This window comes from Centruroides vittatus, unplaced genomic scaffold (genome assembly GCF_030686945.1).
Source record: "Centruroides vittatus isolate TY-2023 unplaced genomic scaffold, ASM3068694v2 contig_487, whole genome shotgun sequence".
In the NCBI taxonomy this organism is placed as follows: domain Eukaryota; kingdom Metazoa; phylum Arthropoda; class Arachnida; order Scorpiones; family Buthidae; genus Centruroides; species Centruroides vittatus.
The window spans coordinates 273,246-295,180 of record NW_027122275.1 but is presented as its reverse complement, the minus strand read 5'-3'; the positions used below and the strand labels follow the sequence as shown (position 1 = coordinate 295,180).

At 29.2% G+C, this 21,935-nt stretch overlaps 2 protein-coding genes and 1 long non-coding RNA gene across 8 annotated transcripts in view; 2 read left to right on the top strand and 1 right to left on the bottom strand.

Moving 5' to 3' along the window:
* Nucleotides 1–12,455, top strand: part of EMC7 (ER membrane protein complex subunit 7) — a 48,284-nt gene extending 35,829 nt beyond the window's left edge. Inside the window, exon 4 of the mRNA XM_067273742.1 lies at nt 12,141–12,455. Within this exon, the coding sequence (XP_067129843.1) occupies nt 12,141–12,266 (126 nt within the window). The 3' untranslated portion in view covers nt 12,267–12,455. The remainder of the gene's footprint in view (nt 1–12,140) is intronic.
* A 5,658-nt stretch (nt 12,456–18,113) lies between these two features.
* The window catches only part of sxc (O-linked N-acetylglucosamine (GlcNAc) transferase sxc), a 60,857-nt gene continuing 57,035 nt past the window's right edge, over nt 18,114–21,935 (top strand). For 3 of the 5 annotated variants that reach the window (XM_067273729.1, XM_067273728.1, XM_067273726.1), the window contains exon 1: nt 20,165–20,323. In XM_067273729.1, coding sequence (XP_067129830.1) covers nt 20,296–20,323 — 28 coding nt within the window. In that variant the 5' untranslated portion in view covers nt 20,165–20,295. Of the gene's footprint in view, nt 18,198–20,164; nt 20,324–21,935 lie in introns of those variants that run through there. The other 2 variants (XM_067273727.1, XM_067273730.1) reach the window with 2 other exon arrangements.
* On the bottom strand, nt 19,508–20,638 carry LOC136978086 (uncharacterized). 2 transcript variants are annotated; one of them, XR_010881166.1, is made up of 2 exons: nt 20,569–20,638; nt 19,508–19,978 (listed from the first exon to the last, which is right to left on the bottom strand). It is a non-coding gene; the product is annotated as an uncharacterized lncRNA (long non-coding RNA). The 2 variants fall into 2 exon arrangements; XR_010881165.1 differs by lacking the exon at nt 20,569–20,638 and adding an exon at nt 20,087–20,204.

Sequence of the window (21,935 nt, the reverse complement as noted above, 5' to 3'; positions counted from 1 at the left end):
AACTTAACAGATTAGAGTATAAATGATATTTAGTTTTTAGGCAAGCAGTAAATAACACATATATAACTCCCAATAAAAAGTAAGTTTTCGTATGTTAAAATGACTTCTTTAATAGGATCATTTCCTCTTTATAATTAACGCAGGTACTACGTAATCCCGCCTTAAATATCTCCATGGCTTCTAGCCATTTCAATTGCTGTGGGTTATAGCTGGGTATAATGATTTTTGCCGCATGCAGGTCCGCCGTTATCTCCTCTTCCGACGCGTACGTCGCCAGGGCCGTAGTGTATCTACCGTGCTGTATGTCTGACTCGTGCTCCTTTAACCTCACTTTTACCGCACGTTTCGTGGAACCAATGTATGTTAATTGTCTATCGCACCTGTGGTCTTCTAGTGGTATCATATATACTCCCGGAAGCCTTTCGGGGTTTGGTGGGTCTTTGCCGTTGCTTAATATTATTCATATTAACCAAACCCCGAAAGGCTTCCGGGAGTATATATGATACCAATAGAAGACCACAGGTGCGATAGACAATTAACATACATTGGTTCCACGAAACGTGCGTTAAAAGTAAGGTTAAAGGAGCACGAGTCAGACATACAGCACGGTAGATACACTACAACCCTGGCGACGTACGCGTCGGAAGAGGAGATAACGGCGGACCTGCATGCGGCAAAAATCATTATACCCAGCTATAACCCACAGCAATTGAAATGGCTAGAAGCCATGGAGATATTTAAGGCGGGATTACGTAGTACCTGCGTTAATTATAAAGAGGAAATGATCCTATCGAGCGCATGGCAGGTTTTGCTAGAAAACAGACTTTTTTAATGTTTTTATGTCATTTTAACATATGAAAACTTACCTTTTTGATTGCGATATGATGGTGTAAGTGGATGGAGGTGTGAGGAGGAAGAGCGGGAGTTACTGCTGAGAAGGGGAATCCCCTTCCATAAAAACATCTGGTAATGGAACTTCGGGGGTTGCTTCCCTTTTCTGTCACTTTTGGGCAGGTAAATCTTTAATTAAAAACTTATCCATTGTCTGTTGCTTCTGCCTTTTTTGCAGAATTTTATGGAAATGAGACATGACATTTTCATAGAAAAGGTGTACAGCCCTATTGGCTACCAAGGTATCAGGATGAGATTTTTCAACAAAAGCTTGCATATCCCCCCACTTAGCACAAATTTCTTTAATCACTGAACTTGGGATATCCTCCTTCCCTTCCTCCTCTCCCAAAGACATATTCTCAGCCAAAATCCTTTGTTGCTCATTTTGAAGGTGCTCCAACTCTTCTGTAGTAAGCTCGGTACTGTGGTCTTCCACAAGCTCTTCAATATCCTCATTGTCGACCTCCAAGCCTATGCTTTGTCCAATAGAAACAATGTCGTCCACAATTTCTTCATTAAAGCCTTCAAAATCTCGCTCTGGTACACAGTCGGGCCAGAGTTTCCTCCACGCTGAATTCATGGTGCAGTATGTCACTTGGTTCCATGCATTGTCAATAAGATGAACGCAATTAAAAATATGGAAATGATTTTTCCAAAATTCTTTCAAAGTTAACCGAGTGTCATTAGTGACTTCAAAACACTTTCGAAACAAGGATTTAGTGTACAATTTCTTGAAATTAGAAATGACCTGTTGATCCATTGGTTTTAGCAAAGGGGTTGTGTTAGGTGGCAGATATTTAACCCGAATAAAGTCGAATTCTTCGACTAAATCCTCCTCCAAGCCTGGAGGGTGAGCAGGAGCATTATCTAATAGGAGAAGGCATTTTATTGGCAAGCTCTTCTCTTGCAAATATTCTTTCACACTTGGTGCAAAAACTTCATGCACCCACTCAACAAAAAATTGTCAAGTCACCCAGGCCTTTGAATTAGCATGCCACATAACAGGCAATTTACTCTTCATAATATCATTCCTTTTTGAACACCCTTGGGTTGTCGGAGTGATAAACCAACAATGGCTTAACCTTAAAATCTCTGCTTGTGTTACCACACAGCAAAAGAGTAAGCCTATCTTTCATTGGCTTGTGCCCTGGTAGTGCTTTTTCTTCCTTTGTAATATAGGTTCTCTTTGGCATTTTCTTCCAAAATAGCCCAGTTTTGTCTGCATTGAACACCTGTTGAGGTGCATAACCTTCTTCCATCATAAGTTTACTAAACTCGGCGACAAATTTCTCAGCCCCTTCCTTGTCTGAACTAGCTCCCTCTCCATGCCTTACTACATTATGTATTCCACTTCGGTTCTTAAAATTTTCAAACCACCCTCTACTATCCTTGAATACAAAAGCACTCATACTTGTATCAGGGGTTTTCTTCGCTAAATCGTCATAGATTTCTAGCGCCTTTTCACAAATAAATGTCTCACTAATGCTATCACCTCGTAACTGTTTCTCATTTATAAAAATAAGTAGCAACTTCTCCACTTCTTCAAGTATCTGAGGCGTTTGCTTTGTCAACGTAGTCACTCCTTTTGCAACATTAGCTCATTTTATTGTTTCTTTATTCTTTAAAATAGTTGATATCATTGACTTAGCCATAGAATATTGGACAGCAAGATCCAAAACACGCGCTCCATTTTCGTGTTTAGCAATAATTTCTTTTTTCAGTTCGATTGTTGTTCTCACTGTTTTCCTTTTTACTTGACCACTTTCACTTTTATTTTTCTTGGGACCCATGTTTAAGGGCTAATAAATCAAAAGAAAAGGATGCTAATCCAAAAAATATAGCACAGCGTAAGTTAATGTGCATGCGAAACAATGACTGTCTCGTAACTGACGCCCCCCGCTGTGGTGTCGGCGTCGGCTTGGTGGGCTTTCCCATTTGAGTACCAAAATTTTGTTCGGGAACAGGGGCTTTTTTTTTTTTTTTCAAAATTTTTGGTTGGGTATTGATTTGTTTGGGCTTTGAAACATTCGAGTATCGAGGTATGACTGTAATTGTTAATCATATTACTTTCCCAGCTGTTATATATAACAGCTGGGAAAGTATGGTGCTCCGTCAAAAATGACCCTCCCAGATTTTTACATTTTTGGACTTGGGACGTTGAAACATCGAGAAATCCAAAAAAATTCAGTAATTTCTGTATGTATGGATGTTATTGTGTGCGTATGTGGGGAGCACGATTTTGCTCACCTTGTTTGAAGCTTAATAACTCCTGTGCTTTTTGTCGAAGATTTCTGAAATTTTGCAGGGAGATTTGTTTATTAGGGGATTGATGCTATTAAGTTTTGGTGGTTAAAGGTCGAAAAGTGGGGAGATAATGGGGGTCGTGTGTATCTCCAGTAGGTTCGGACTTAATGATGATTTTACTTGTTATCATCATTTACACTTTTTTTTAATAAAACTCGTTACCTACCCTCAAAATTAAGCTTATTGCCGTTTTATAATAGTTAAAAATATGATAACAGATGGCACCACCAAAATTTTTAAATGTTGCCGGGAAAGATGAGCAACTCGTATTAAACTAAGGTGCGTTCGTAAAGTCAAACAAGTTAAACGCGTTAGTAACGAATCGTTCGAAAAGTAGTAGTATCGCTCAGTGTGCATGCTCCGCGGTGATGACGTTTTGAACGAAACTCATGAAGGAAAGAGTTAGTTTACTTCATTAAGAAAAAGGCGCCCGACAATATCGATGTTTCTAAATCTACTCGATTGTTTAAATTGTGAATTAAAAGGTGAAATGATTGAAATAACTGTCCACCCAAAGCAATCTAAGAAAAATATTTCAGATAAGGCTGCACTAGCAGCATTCATATCTTCGATTTTAGAAACAGCCATTTAGTTACACATGAATCGTTCGAAAACTCTAATGAAATAAGAATAACGATGACGTCATTCTCGTTTGACTTTACAAATGTACAGTACCCTAAATAATTTTTGTCTTAACGAGGCACCATTATTTTCTGGATCCACGAACCGCCTCTAGATAGAGTCGCTTTTAAAAACTTCTATAGCTTCTAAAAAAGTAATTAAGAATGGAAATATATTTTTAAATTAACAATTACTTGTTTGTACGATTAATTTATAAATCAATTCACCTCTCTACATTGTAAGCGCTGTGTAAATTAATTGAATAATAATGTCAAATAAAATAGCTTTTAAACAATGAAGAGACAATGTAAATATTATAAAAATTTATCTTTATTTTATTTTACTTTTGTTTATTATACAGTCAATTGCTTTCATAACCGAAACAAAGAAGAATAAACTTATTGATAGAGTTTATAATTAATCAGTGATCTTGACATTGTATACAGTTAGTTTGTCATAAATCGGAATGTCATCATTTACTAGTCAGTCCACAATCAGTGCGTCTTTATAAGTTGGTTGTAATTGGTATGTCTTATATCGGGAAATGTTGTCATCTGTTACTCGAGTGTGTCCGCAATCGATTCATCTTTATCCATTTGTCACAATCGGTATGTCCATAATAGTTGTGTCATTATACGTTAGTCAATTCATAGATGGCAGGTTTTGAGCCAGGATGTCTCTCAGATTGGTGCGAAATACATTTGGAATTATAATGTCAGTCTAGTAGATATAAATCACAATCGGTGTCAAAAGTGTGATAAGTTGGATTTTTTAAAATGATGATTGCCGAAATACAGAATTTTATAAATTTTGAAATAATCACGAACAGAATCAATTGTATGAATAAATTTAAAAAAAAAAACAAATAAAAACAACAAACACAAACAGAAAACAACAACGATGACGATGAATATGTACAGATGAAAACGATGATAATGATATTTACAGATGGACTATGTACAGTACAGTCATATACAGCAGATTGGCTGCAAATTCGAACTTCTCCACAGGGACGGAGTTCTGTCGTGGAATTGCAACAATTAATTAATTTTGGAATAATTGGTAAAGATATATTACAATAAATAAGCTAAAGATACATGCCAAAAGAAGAATCTGAAAAGTTTCTTCAATCTAGGGAATTTTCCCCTCTTTGGTGCATGTTCCTTTGATTGACTGACATGCACATCGGATGTCATATCCTCGGCTACTCTGTTGTATCAAAATGAAAAATTCAAGTTAATCGAAAACTATTAAAATATTAATTTTTATAGTAATTAATAATCTTTGTTTTTCTGTAATATACTATTAAAAGTATTTCATTCTATAATATAGAAACAACACAGAAAATGATATAAAAATATCACCTACTATCTATTAAATACGTATTAAATGAATATAAGAGTCTTACCTGTCGATACAATCGCCAACAGCTTCCAGCTCAACTTTTCGATCACACGATACCCGAAGATTCTCGCATTCGTCGCAACGAAAGCAAATATCAACTTGTTGCAAATTAGAATCGCCGTAGCTGAAACAATCCTCGGAAAGATCGAGAACAATTTCCCAATAATTAGTTTCTTGGTAATTTTCCAAGTCAAAACTGAAGAAATCATCCTCATCATCCAACATTCTATTCACATCTACACTCAAATCTGCATCTTCCACAAATCTCTCCATATCGAAATCTGAAAAACACAACTCGTCAATTATTTGTGTCCTGTGTATCCGATCATCGCCATCTCTCATCGTCGATGATCGGTTTCATCGAAGGTTCCATCTTCGCCTCGCTGATGATCACGCGATATAAAATCAAATTAATCGAGCGTATATTTTTCGTGAAGATTTATATTCATTATTATTAATTAATTTCGTCCATGTTTGCACCGTGATAAAATATATTCTATTCCAAATCAGTTTAAGATATAGAAATTTATCTCGAAATTAATTTCTTATTCTAGTTCTTTGCTCTTAATTAAGTTTTAGTACCTTACGATTACCTAATGACAAATTTCGAGATCTGTAATTCTATTTTTATGAAGATATTTGTACAGAATATTGTGTAGTCTGTCAAAATATTACTCACCTTTATATCTAACGCAATTAAACTCGAGAAATAACTCCGAAAATCTCCAAAATTTCTCTCGCATTCGAAATTCGCCCACTTTCGCAACAAAGAAAGTGAAAAGTATTGTTGCCCACATTGCGTTTCGGCGTGATGTCGAAGCCGATGTAGTAAAAACACTTGAGACTTTAAATATCAGATTATATATTTTTTCTTTTAGCGGTCGTTATTACGAATGAGAACTGTACATTAATTGCTGTTGTTTTTAAAGATTTTTAAAGAAATTTTAAAGCTTTATCTGCACACGAATGCTTTTAATTTTCTTTATATATTAAAGTAAGTGTATATGGGCAGCAAAGATATTTATTAAAAGGTGATAATAGTTTCAGTTGCAGTAATTTAAATGAATTCGCTCATAGAAACGGTAAATAATCAGTTGCAATTCCCAGATATTCCTTTTTATTTTCTCGGCTGTTATGTATAACAGAGGGAAAGTACGACGATCGGTCAAATAATGCCCTCGAAAGATTTTTACATTTTTGGGCTCAGGACACCTTAAAACGTCGAAAAATGCAAAAACGGAGGGGAGTAATTTATGTATGTATGGATGTGTATGTGTGCGCGCGCCGCTTCAAACAGGGTGACAATTTTGTTCACCCTGTTTGAAGCTTAATAATTACTGCACGTTTTGTCGAAAATTTCTGAAATTTTGCAGGGTCTGTTTATTAGGAAATTGATGCTATTAAATTTTGGTAGTTAAAGGTTGAGGGAGTGGGGGAGATAATGGGGGTCCCCCGTGCATATCTCCAGTAGAGTCGGACATAACGACAATTTAATAATTATTTAACTCGTTATTAGCATTTACAATTTTTTACAAAATGCATCCTTACCTTCAAAATTAAGCTTTTTGTCATTTTATATAGTTAAAAATATAATTTTTCTAAACAAAATATCATAACAAATGATGCCACCAAATGTTGCTGGAATTTTTTTTATTCTGTAATATCACTGTAAAATTGAAAATGTTTTTGTATTCGGGCTTGTTCTAATATCAAACATTCTACAATTATCGTTTAAATTTTCATTTCGGCCATTTGATGTATTCATAAATTGCAGATGGTCAAAATAATTGAAAATGTTTTTTAATAAATACAGTCAAACCTGTTTTTATGCGCTCTTTTTATGTGTGATTTTTATTTGTGCGATTTTTTTAATGCGAATTTTTAATTTATGCGTTTTTTTTTGTGCGATATTTTATTTGTGCGGTATAGTTGGCGACTAGTTTCGTGCGATTCGTCATGTCTCACGTTGACTTATTATAGCTAAATAAACTTATTATAGCATAAATGCACTTATTATAGTAATATTATTGCATGAATATGCGAAAAATGAAATAATTTACTTTTTAAGTCAACAAAACACCACCTGGACAAAAATATGTAAAACAGACGATAGACCAGACGATGCAGTCAAGTGCTGACATCTGTTGTCAATAAATTCTATTTCGTACGGTTTTGAGTTATTTTCTATGTGAGACTTTTTTTATGCGATCCCTGTTGACCGCATAAAAAAAATTTTTTTTAATTGTGTTGCGAAAACTATTTTTTACAGCCATTCGTGAAGTTTCGTGCGATTTTTTTAATGCGTCTTTTTTAATGCGGTCCCTATCCTCCGCATAAAAACAGGTTTGACTGTACTTTGTTTTATTTAATTAAATATTTAATTTATTTTTTGGGTTAATGTTACCTTAGGTAGCCAAGATGGTGGCTCGTCTCTAATTCCAGCTAGGAAACGGCACGTTCTAACCTAACCTAACGTATTCTAATAATTTAGTTGCTAATAATCATGGTAATTTATTAGAATAGGTTCGGTTAGGTTAGAACGTGCGTCCCACTGTTTCCTTGCTGGAATTAGAGACGAGCCGCCATCTTGGCTACCTAAAGTAACATTAACCATTTTTTGATATGAATAAAGTGCTATTTCATCCATTTTCAATAGTAATTTTCTCAAAATTTTAAAATTGAATAGCTGTTTTTATACTGCTTTGTCTTCATTTAAAAAACTGTAACTGTCCATTCTAAACTTAAATTTTTAAAAGTATTCTAATAATAGTTGTTATTTAGTTATATATATATATATAAAAAAACTACATCGTGCAGCTATATATGTTAAAGCAGAGAATATAACTTTTACTAACATAAGTTTCAAGTTTAATAAAACATTAGTTTTTCTTCATTTTTCATTCAGATACATTATTATTTTTGATCTTTTTTATCATTTAATAATAATAAAACTTTCTCAAGATATATGTGAATTGATGCCAAAAAATGGAATATAAAACTCATAAAACAAGTGCTGGAAAGATTGAGTCAAATGGATATACAGATAAAACGTTTTTTGAGATGAAAATATCTTTCCAGTAATCTTTCAAGTACTTATTTTTTGTTTCATATTCTATTTAAAATGGTATCCTTTATGTCAAAACAGGTGTCACAAGAATTCTACTATATCATGAATTTTAAAGAGTGGGGAAAAAATATAAACTGAAATGTAGGACAGGGCTGTAGAGTTGATAAAAATTACCAATTTCAACCTTGATATAAAATTTTAAGTAAATACATTTTTAACACATTTGTACGGTATGACATTGTTTAAATGTGTAATTTCTGATCTTAATATTATTATTATAATTGATATTGAATTTTAATTTTTATAAATTGTAATATCATTAAATTTGAGAAATAAAGGGAAAAACCATAAAGATATAGCTATAATAAACATTAGACTTATACTTAAATATGGGTTATAAGTTTAAAGTCTAGTAATTTACATGATGGTGATATATAATATGGTACCCAGAACCATTTCAATATGTTTATCATTAGAGATTTCATAATGTTTAGCTTTTCTTGCTAAACTGGTTTTTACAGCTTTTTTAAACATGACAAAAGCGTCACCTTTCTTGGCTTTGTTTTCATTAGTACAGGTTTCATGGCAAAAGTTAACAGTTTGACAGTAAACTGCCTTGAAGCAACATTCATTAAGTGTTGAAATCTGATAGAAGAGGGACTAGTCATATTTTTAACCTATAAAAATGATGCAGAATATTTTCCTAAAAGATAACAATGTTAATCAATAACAAACATCATGAGGCAAACATGAAGTTCACATTTCATCTAAATAAGAATTGCAATGTTTGTGGTTGATGATATTGAAAAGCTTTAGATTTGTTTCCTTTCATACTTCTAAGTAGCAAACATCAAATTTAAAAACTTTGGATCTTACAACTATATATTTTGTATCTTACAGAAATATCCAAGATAAATATTTCTTAATGATTTTTTGACTAAACACTGATTATAGCAATAATCAGTGTTTAGATAGTTTAGATCGGTGATAAACCATTCTTATTGCTATATTAGATAGTAGTGAAGATAAACAAGGGCGTCGCCAGCCAATGGGCCAGGGGGGGGCAAGATGATATAAATTGATAGAGGATATGAATTGTATGTAGGTAAAATAAAAACGATTCATAAATTTTAAGAAGCTTAAGAAGATTATTTTAATTAAAACATAATCTTTGGGTTTTTCGCGCGGGAATTATAAATCGGGCAATAAATGACTTAGCATTTAAATAATTTTTTTCGCATGTCTAGGGAGGGGCAACTGCCCCTCTGCCCCCCTCTGGCGACGCCCTTGAAGATAAATTCACTGTTTTCTGTTCTGCTCAGTCAAAGATCTGGTTCATGTACTTGTTCATAATTCACAGATTTTGTATATCTCAACACTTTTAAAAGCAAGAAAAGTTCCTTATTGTGAATATCCATATTAGAAATACATACTAAGCTTTTGCAAAAGAGTTTGAGTTAGAGCTGTGATGTCTGTACAAAAGTCTTTAATATAGGATGTATAAGAAATAAAACAAGTAAAACGGCAAAGCCATTTTTGGGACGAGACTGTGTCTCGGAGAGCATGAGCAACATATGCGCAAATCTCGCACTTGCTCCTGTTTGTAGAAACAGTCTCAGCATTTCATATTTTCTGTTGACCCAGTTCTCGGTCCCCTAACTACCTAAAAGTCCAGTTTATTTTATGTGCGCCTGATTTGGGCACCAAATACTCTGTGTCAAATTGCAACTCCTGACGTGTACTCCTTCATACCTCTAAGGTGTGCAGCTGTTGACAGCAGCACGGTTTTAGAGATGAGACACATTCTTGTCAATTATAAGATATTCTGAACTTGCATTTGTAGTAATGATTCATTTTCTTATGGGAATTTCCTTACATAAGTTATAGTTAAAAATTTGAAAATTGTATGAATTATTAAATGAATATTACAGTAGAAAAATAAATCATAACTGCTTAATTAATTTTACTTTCCTAGCTCTGTTACATATATAAGAGAGAGAAAATATGGTGATCAGGCAAAAAATGACCCTCCAAGATTTTTACATGTTTAGACTCTGTACCTTAAATGTCAAGAAATGCAAAAGAATTTGGGAGTTTTCTGTATGTATGGGTGTGTTGGGGGCCATGATTTTGTTCACCCTGTTTGAAGCTTAATAACTTCTGTGCTTTTTGTTGAAAATTTCTTAAATTTTGCAGGGAGGTTTGTGTGTTAGGGGGATTGATGCTATTAAATTTTGATGGTTAAAGGTCGAGGAGGTGGGGAGATAAAGGAGATCATGTGTCATATCTTGAGTAAGGTTGGACTTAATGATGATTTCCCTTATTATTAGCATTTACAATTTTTTATAAAACCTGTTTATATTGTCAAAATTAAGTTTTTGCCATTTTATTAGAATTAAAATATAAAAGTTTTTAATAATAAAATATCATAACAGATGGCACCACACACCGTTTTAAATGTTGCCAGGAAAGTTAAGCAACTCATTGCTGGATTTTTTTTACAATTCGTGCTTATTATACTTTATTAACTAGCTCAAAAATCATTAAATTTTAATTTTATGTATTTATTAAAATTGTACTAGGATTCAAAAAACATTTTTAGTTTTTTTTAACAAATATTAATTTATAATGAAAAAATAGTTAAAATATATGAAAGACAATATTTTACACTTGACATATAAACTATGATTATTACATATTTCTAGTAATTATATATAAATTAGAAAAAATAATATAAAATTACATAAATGAAATTTATGTCTAGATAAGATTTTCTACAGCCTCTTCATCAGTATCTAGTATTCTGTCATATGGTAATTGAAATGTGATGAGAATGTTATATATGTGTTATATGTAGACTATAATTCATAATTCTAACATTTTGGAATAAATAAGTTTAATAAATCAAAATGCATTTATTTTTGTAAAGTATTTTTTCTTTATATTTCAAAAAATTCATTCTGTATATAAGTCAAAATATATTTTAATTTATATACAATTTTTTAAACTGATTTTAACTAATTTGAAACAACTACATGTTGTTATTTGCAGTTATCATTTTTTCTTGATTTCAGACCATCCTGTGTATAAGTTCTGTCAATTTTATAAGTATATATATTATTAAATAAATGAAAACTTTGTCAAAAAGTTTATCATCTGAGATTTTGGTAAAATTGAAATGACTTATTTTAAAATTTCTGATGGAATATGAAATGGAATTGATAGATTTATTTTTGTCTATTTTTGCATTTTGAATTTTATTATTCTGTATTATTTTTCTGTACAATCTAATTTTTACATTCAAAATTATATTGTTTTGAAGTAATATAGATACATAATCTTCTATCCAAACCTTTAAAAAGGAAAAAGTTCTGAAAACCAAAAAAATTTTTTATGGAGTTTAGCTCCATTTCAAAGCTTGCATGAAGGCCAACATGTCTTGATATTATGTGCTCAACAAATATCATATAGATGGAGCGTCAACTGATGTAGCACAATTCTAAAAGAAATCAACACTTCTGCTGCACATTCATGCATATATTTGTGATTTTATTAACACTTTGAAAACTGAATAATTAATGGATTAGTGTGAAGCAAAAATGGAAGCATCTTTTATTATTGGTAACACAAAAAATATAATTATACCACGTTAATATTGTTTAATGTAAGACTTTGCAGTGTCTTACATTTCAGATTTGATTTGGATAAGGTTGTGTATCCTTATGCAATTTTTAGATCATTTATGGTAAATAATGTCAATGAAAATTGGAAAGTTATTTTTTATGATTTGAAATTGTGTTTAAAGTTAATCAATTTTATGTAGGATTTTGATTAAAAATTACTTTATTTACAGGAAATGCAACAAATGCAGATGCCAAAATATGATGTGCCGGAATTATCTGAAATGATGACAACCTTATTTACAGGAGGAAAGAAACCTCAGTTAAAATCTGCAAAAGCAGCAAAAAAACGACAATAACAATACTTAATTGTAAATAATATAATTTATGATTTTGAAATGAAACTGTTGTATGTTCATAAAAGAAGAAAAAACAATTATTGCACAGTTGCTGTAAATAAATGTTCTGTATGATCTTTCTATATTTGAAAATTTTTCTGATCATGTAAGTTGCTAAATTTATAATAAATGTAGGAAAAACACATGAAATTCAATTAATAATTGGTTTCAATTTTTTATACATTTAAAATATTCAGTTATGTATTTTTTACTTCTGTTAATAGATTTGAACATATCATCATCATTGTAAGATAGTGTTCTAAAAAAGTATTAATAGATTGAGTATTCTGATAAGAATAATTGAAAGAATAAAGAAAATGCTCTGATCTTAAATTAGTCATTCTAAATTCATGAAAAATCTTTTTTTAAATTAAACATTTTAAACACAAAACAAGCATAAAAGTTCAAATTTTGTAAATTATGCTTATATTTTAAACATATTACCCAGTAAGCAAAATGGTCTAGTGTAATGAATACATTGTAAATTTATATTGAACATTGTAATAATTTTTCTACTACATACATACATATATTTATTTCCAGTTCACAAAAGTAAATTTTTCTAATGTTTTTAGGAATTCATAAAATATTATAAACATTTTGTTTTTGCATAATATAAAAAATGGTAGTAATTTAAAGAAAATGTCCGTGTTATTTCGTTAAAATAAAAATGGAATGATTTCAATTTAATGATAATTATCTCTTTTAATTAAGAAAAATTCAAATTACTTTAGTACAGTAAATTACTGAACAATTAGCTGAATTTGTATAAAATATACACATCAGAGATTAAAGCTTTTTATTTTCCTATTTTATTTTAAAATAATGTTATTTATATTTTATTAAACACTTATTTATATTATAAATACTTTTAATGACAAAGTTTTTAAAATTTAATAAATTTACCGTTTATATAGAATTTTTTTCATTTATCAAAATTACAAATATAAAATTTTTTGGCTCAGATTCAAGATTTACTATTGCATTCCTGTTACAATAAAAAATCCATTACATAAATTGTAGCAATTTTCCTAATATTGTGAAATAAACAGATCATAAATCAAAAATTTCTTTTTGTGACATTTTACATTTAGTCATTTTTAAGATATGATCATCAACCAACCAAAATAAATGGGCAGAAATTATTTTTGTTGTTGATTGGTTGATTATTAATTTATTGGATTATTAGGAAGTTTATATATATATAAAGATGCGATCAATTTGTCAATTACAATAACTTAAACAATTCAGTTGTTTGATGTGTTTTATCTATTGTAGTACATTTAACTACCAGTAAAAATTGTGTATGTATAAATATATAGGTGATTATTTTACCATTAAAATAATTTATGAACTTATGTTGAAATAATTAAAATTTAACTTTTGTTTTTATGAATACTAGGTAGCCTGACATTCAATTAATGTTAACTCACTTAAAATTAAAATTTAAAAAATTTTTAAAAAGTAAGCAAATTTATAAAACAAAAATTAATGAAATTACTAAAAAAATTAAAATAAATTTAAATTTGATTATCTTTTGTGTGAAACAACATAAACAATTTCTATAGTTATGTCGCAAAAGAAAAAAAAGAGTTGCAATTAATTAAAAAAAACGTAATGGTTCAAAAAATGCAAGTAAAATTAAATAAATAATTACATTTAAAAATAAAATAATTAAAACTATGGCCTTTACACTGAAACCGAAACCAAAAATAAAATTAAGACTTAATAAAATCAAATCAATTGAAAATTGAAACATTTTTAGAAACTGTTTAAAAGTTGTTTTGAAATTTTCAAATTGTAAATCAAATTAATTTTTAAATTTATGTTATTTGTTTGGCAGTGACTGAACATTTTGCGTTTAATATATATATATATATATATGGGTAAATATTATTAAAAATAATATAAAAACTAAACTAAATCTGTATATAACCAAAGGTTATTATTCAAAAATCAAACAAAGAACAGTTTGTACAGGACAGCATTTCTCAAAGTGGACGATAACGCCCCTTATGGGTAGTGAGTAAATCTGGGGGGGTGCTGGAGGTAGGATACTGAACGGTGACCAAAGGCAAAAGTTGGGGTCACTGACAGCTGTTCCATTTCCTCTGTTAAATGGATAAGAGGAAACATTGCATTTAATGGTTTCCAGATGCTGAGAACAATGTACTGTACTGTATGGTAAGGGCACAAAGTGTGAGATTCATAGAAAAATTTTCCTAAGAATATTTCCAATCCTTTCTCACACAAGAGAAAATGAGTTAGGGGGCATTGGGTATAACTTTATGGAACAAAGGGGGCAGTGGATCGAAAAAGTTTGAGAATCACTGGTACAGGAGCAAACAAATAGCTGTCTCTTCTACTCCAAGTCTGAGTCAAAAGTGAAGTGGTTTTGTATCTCCTATCCCTATGCAAAGACCTTCCTTCCTCTTTGTTAATTAACCCTTTCCATGAATTCATGCCAAGTCCACAGAGGAAGTTAACGGATGATCCTTTTCAGGAACGAATTGTAGATTCCACAGGCAACCTGGTGTGACCTACTTACATGTTGCTTCTTTGTAAAGTGTTGGTTACAGTTTTGGTGAGGATGGAACATTTTGCTTTTAATATACAAATTACAGTATATAATAATAATAATCTTTAAATCAGAGAACTTAATTATCAGGAAAACATGGCAGAAACTTGTTGTTTTATTTGATTAGCTATTGTTAATGAAATTCTTAATAACAAAATTATAATTTATTATACTTATTACTACTAATGCATAATTGATTAATTTTACAAAAAATAGTAATCTATTTTTTCATAATGGCATAAGATATGCAAAACATTATTCTGTTTTGGTAGTAACAAAATTATTCAACTATTGATTATAATAGGAATTAATACTAATTAATTATTCAAGCTACTATGATTTGTTTGAGAAAGGTTAATAAACTTTCACATTTAAATATTTAGACTATCAACTGTGTTTAAAGAAATCAATATACAGTATTTTAACTTTATATCTAACACACTATGATTTATATATGACGTGTAGAAAAAACTCATAATTTAAATTCAATATTCAATTTTTATTATAACAATTGGCTTGCACAAGCTGGCTTCAGAGTGCCACTGTACAGTGTGTTATAAAAAGAATGGCTGATGATACACAATTGTATGATACCCACTTCAGTTTTGATTCAAACAATAAATACCTGTATTCTGTTTAAATGATCATCTTTAGTTCAAATAAAAAAATTACAACAGTAAAGCCAAATGAATGTAAAAAATTACTGACAGATGATGATTGAAATAACCTCCATATGTAACCACGCATTGTCCAGCCCATCAACTATCTCACTTGTTTAAAATATTTTGGTGTTCTGAATTTGCTACCATCGATTTTATATTTTCTGGCAAAGATCTGCAATATCCTGAACTGGAGTATAATACACTAAAGCTTTTAAATGACTCCATAGGTAGAAGTCAAGGGGATTGAGAACTGAGTACTGTGTGGACCAAGATATAGGTCATATATGGCCATCTTTGCAACAACATGGTAGGCATCATATCATATTACAGTCATGATAACTTCATCATCAGAATTTTCTGCACATTCTTTTACTACCGTGTTTCCCCGAAAATAAGACAGTGTCTTATATTAATTTTTGCTTCCAAAGATGCGCTAGGTCTTATTTTCAGGATATTTCTTATTTTTCCATGAAGAAGAATTCATTTATTGTTCAACAAAAAATGAACATTTATTATATACTGTATAGTAGTTGTCATCACAAACCAGCATAACCAGACAAACTGTGAATCCTATCAAGAATTTCTTGTTACTACCATTATTTCCATGTACAACAATCTATGGTACATTTACCGATCTCGATTTTTATGAACACAAAGCAAGATTTATTCAATGACAATCATGTCATCATCTTCTGGAACATTATCATAACAATGCCTCCAAACGAAAACTTTGCTAGGTCTTACTTTTGGGGAGGTCTTATATTTAGCAATTCAGCAAAACCTCTACTAGGTCTTATTTTCTGGGGATCTCTTATTTTCGGGGAAACACGGTATACCATTTTTGTTGACATCAGTTTCATTTTCAGAACAATAATCAAATTTTTATCATCTGACTCAAGTAACATCTGCTGAAATTCTTCAACATCCTTCTCATTGTTAATTCAGATAACACAAATTTTTAATCAGAAAAATGTATTATTTTTATCTGTTATGAAATATTTTCCATTTTCAAAAAGATTGAAAAAAAACATCTAAAAAAGTAACAAAATCCCCTAACAAATCATAGTAACTCTCAGATACAAACTAAGAGTGTTGAAAAAGACATACAGTTTTGCCTAACAAAAAAGAACTGATGAAACAATGCTAGTTAATCAATGTTAGTCTCTTGAGAGTAGCTTCTCAAAGTTACCAGACATAAATATATAAAAAATTATTCTGAATGCATCTATGAGATCAGTTGCTACCTCTGAAGGGTTTTAATTAATTAAACAAAATTTCAGATATAGTGCTTACTAATAAGATTTTCACAGATAACAGAATTTCTTAATCAGATAAATGTAATATTTTTAGCTGAATTTTATATTTTTGATTGTGCAAATCAGAAAACATAGATAAAAAAGAATTATGATTTTTTCACATATAATATAGATAAATTTTTACAGATTTTTATCTATATTATATGTGAAAAAATTTGATCAAATTTTTTCAAAAAATGTAAAGATCAATGTTGCAATTTGATATTTGAAAGAAAATAATTATTATACAAAAAAATATAAAATATATTTTTATTTCAAATATATTAATACTAATTACCAAATAACAAACATTTTGAAAATATTTAGTTAATATATTTAAAACTGCTTTTTCTTAAATTTTTCAAATTAAAAATATACATAAATGTAAAAAATTCTTGTTCCATATAAAAACATGGTAATTTCCATGAATAATATTAAACCAAAATATACATGATTTCTTCAAGTTAAGCAATGGAATGGAACAACAGTGTGTATTGAATGACTACTATACATTTGATCCAGAATGAATTCTCAACCTAATCACTAATTTCCCAAGGGGTCAATTGATTTATATAGGAGTTTATAAATTACTAGGAAGTTATTCAGTGCTAACACAAATTTGTATTTAAAAATATAATAATAATTGATAAATGTTTAAATTTTATTAAAAATTAAACATACAATTTTAAATTTTATTTACGCTTAATATAAAAAAATTTATTAATCATTGCTTGACCTTTAATTTAATCCTATTTACAATTTATTTATTAACTTGTATTAATGTAGAAAAGGGTCAGCAAATTAAATTTAGTTTTGGAAAATGAAAAAAGATTGGGAACCTGAGATCTAGAACATCTTGTATATTATAGATCACACTGTAAATAATTCATATACTATAGCTATACCATCATATATGTACACCTTTTACCAATCTGTACCCAATACCAATATACAAATACATGATAATTCTGAAGTTTGCTGTTTTATCCTACACTCAAAACTTTTAAATAATTAAATGGTGACATATCGAGACAGTTTTATCAATATTCATCATAATTAATATATAGTTTAACAATTCAAAAAAGTTTTAAAATACGTGTTAAAATTTAACTGGCAATAAATAAATAAACAATTTTTGTATTATAAAATTAACTTATTCTCTTAATTATTAACTAATATTTTCATTATTATTAAACACCATAAGTTTGAAAATAATCTAGGTGACCTAATAAAATAATATACAGCTACATAGCTGTTTCTAAACATCTGTGTAGTTGTAATGCACAGCTACGTTCAGTATTAATTCTGATTAGATCATTATTAAAGAAGTTTTAAAACATGAAGATGTCATACTCAGGTAATAATATTAATCTTTGAAATTTATTATTTTTGATGATAAACTTCAAATTCTTATGGAAAGATATTAAATAAAGAAACTTAGAAATAAAGCTATTGGATGAGGATAATGTATATGATTTTATACTGCATTAAGAAATAATGTAGACGTATAATTTTACCATTATAACTTATTATATATTTAATTTATTCCGTATTTATTTTATAAATATTAAATGTTTCGATATATTGTTTACGTATATTAAATTTAACTTATAAATTTCACATGTAGAACATTTATTAACTTAAAGTATTTTATTTCAAAAAATTTAAAAACTTTTAAGAATAGAATTTTAATGTAATTAATATAAAGAACTTAAAAAGGTTCTTTTAAAATAAATAAAATGTTAAATTAATAATGTATATAAATGTACTGTACTATAATCTTAAAATGCATATATTTTTAAAATAAGACAGAAAAAATAATTTATATGTTATAATAAATATTATATTAATAGAAATTATATTTAGTTACATTCTAATATTACTTTTTGAAATCTTAGAACATAATTTAAAAAATTAATAGCTTTTTATTGATTTTATGTTCTGAGAGGCTACTGTTGGTTACTTTTTATAATGCAGATTGTATATGTAATACAGTACATTAAATTATTCCATAAATTACTTGAAAGTTTATTTTTGTCATTTTATTAAAAGATTATCACCATTACTCACCATATCTGCTTTAAGAGGGTTTTTTTTTTTCTTTTGTTAAATGTTTATCATAACTTTGTTTAATAACAATAAACTATAAGACATATATATCTATGTAACAAAGATAAAATGGGAATTCAAAAGATTTTATATTTATTAAAGAAAAATGATAAATTTATCTGTGTCATTATAATTAAAATCTGGACCTAAGAGAAGTGGGATGAGGCCCAGGACAGTCATAAATGTGAGGCCCACCCCTTTCTGAAAGTCAGAAAAATGTATGAATAAAACAAATAAAAACAGATTTTCCACCATTTATCAAAAGATACTTAAATGTAAAAAAAATATAATATAAATTAAAGACCCCTCTGTGTCCAGAGCTTAAGCCAAACGTCCTATTTGAGGTTGATTCAAATCAATTTGCATCCTGTAAAAATTTAATATATTTTTAATCTCCAAAGCATTACTCATCAAATTAAATATGTAAATGTAATGTATATAAATCATCTCTTAAAAAATCAATATTTTTACATTTACATATAAAACTGAAATAATTTAAAATTAAGTTTGAAGTTTAATTTAAGAAAAAATTCAATCTTTTCTTTATGAAGAAGGAAATGCTTTTGGAATAGTTTTATTTCTCTTATTTACAGAAAACTATTTGTTTATCCATTTTTAAGATTTTGATGCAATTACACGTGGATTTAATTCGAATTTTTCTTCAAAATTATGAAATCGAAATAAAATTTGCTCGATTTTCTCCATGCAATAACAAAGCAAAAGGATAAGATAAAGAATTTTGCTTCGTCGAGCATGCGTTGATTGACTTTAACGTGTTTGAAGAAGAGAGGAAGATAATTGCGAAAGAATCCATTCACATACACATCATCAATTATTGCACCACGTAAAAAAGAACATAAATACGTTCCAAATATGATATAATAACGCCATTCATATTTATTTTTCTTCTAAGAACTTTAAAATATATATAAATATTCAATCTTTTTATTTACAATTCCGAAATCCGGATCTTCCAATTTCATCCCCGCAGTGTTGACGTCATCGATCACCATACTCCGCAACATCTGTCTAACAATAGATCATTAATACGCTTCGATTTTATCCATATTTTTAACCAATTACGATAAAAATACATAAAATCTTAAGAAAAATCGTTATATTTAATAAATTCGAGACGTATTAGTTAACTTTTCGTAGTTTTACTTTACGAACTATATACCGACGAACAGGAGCACGCGCAATTGCCCTTGACACCCAATAAATTCGTGCGCAAAAACGATGACGTCGTTCGGCGAACGGGACTGAAGAGATTCTCTCAGATTTTACTTGTAGCGAATTTTTGTTCCTTAGAAAAGACTTGACAGTTTCGATTTTCCTAAGAAGAAATGGCTGCGATCATAACAGAGACGTCTAGTAAGTTGAAATTCCGTTATATATTAACGTAAGAAAGTTGTTACCGATAGTTTTTAAACCGATAGTTGAATAGAGGTCGTTCGCCATTTTGGTTTTTCAGATTTTTTTCCACTTCTAATTGCACGATTCTTAAACATTACCGAGTGTACTCTTCACTTAAATGTCACGTTTTTCCCCGTTTTTATTTACTCGTCGATTTATTTTTTAGTAAAAGAAATAAAATTTGGACATTTAAAAACACTTACTTTGTGTATAAGTGACAAAACTTGTCAATAAAATACCAAAAATTGATTGTTAGATTGAAGGGTGTCATGGTGGAGAATTCTGATCTTTATTCAGAAAATGTGGATATTCTCATAAAACATTGGATCATCAACTTTTTCTTAATTAATTCAATGTATTTTAAATTTAGAAATTTTGATACTCAAGGAATCATTAAATTTATTAAAATAGATTTTATTACATTAATTATATTTGAATATGTTCAGTGTTCTCATAAATCATTAGACACTAAAGTTATGATTTACAATAAAAGTTTAATATATTAATAATTATTTATTATATATGATTAAATTTGGTAAGTGTAAATTCTACACAATGATAAGTGTTCCTTTTGTTAATTTACTTGTTATGCTCATCAAATAATTATTATTTGAATAAAAAAAAAAAATTGTGAAGTTCTTGTTTTCACTTTTGTGTAATAGGATATTCTGAAATATCCTATACATTTAATGTGTATTCTTTTCATTTGAAATTTTATTTATACTTTTTATTAATATTTGTATATATTTCTACATATTTTGAGTCATACCGACTGTTGTGAATTATTTCAATGATTTGCAAACATTTGGTTATTAATTAATAATCTTTAATGTTTAATGCCAGTATAATTATTAATAATCGTTTTGTGCATAAACAGTTTTGTTTAATACTGAGATTTTAAAAATTTCCTGTTGGAAGTTTTTAGAAGTATATTTTACAAATTTGAGAAAATAGAAAAAGACAACATAAATTATCAATAATTAGATAGCTATTTAAAAAAGACATGGCACAATAACACTTACATTAATAACAATAATAATGGAAATATGTGATGGGTGGCTATTGACGTCCTGTTGTTTACATTATTAAGTTAATCAGATTTTAACTTGGGTTATCAAAAGTGATAATTAAAATTTCAAAAATGGTGTAGAAAAGCTCTTAAATTTCAGTTATGGAGAGCAAATTTTAAAAAATTAAGTTTATGTGCTGTATAGAGCTAGTGGAAATGCGTTCTCGAAGCAATTTTCTTTGTCTGTATGCAGGCAAAAAATACTGCTTCGGGAAAACAGGTGTCTTTGGGTTGGATACATACTGAAAGCAGTTCTTGTTTTCTTCCTGTGATAACGAACCACAGCTTTCTGCCACACAAAACTTCACAAAATAACACCTTTTTTAAATCAATATTAATATCGAGAATACGACATACATATATGCAGAATCGATACATTAAGTCAAAATGATCTACAGTCACTTCTCAAGTTACGACCATTCATACTTATGATAAAAAAAATTTTATAAAAAATTTTAAAAATATATCTTGCACACTTCTGGCGATTGATTGTAGCATCTG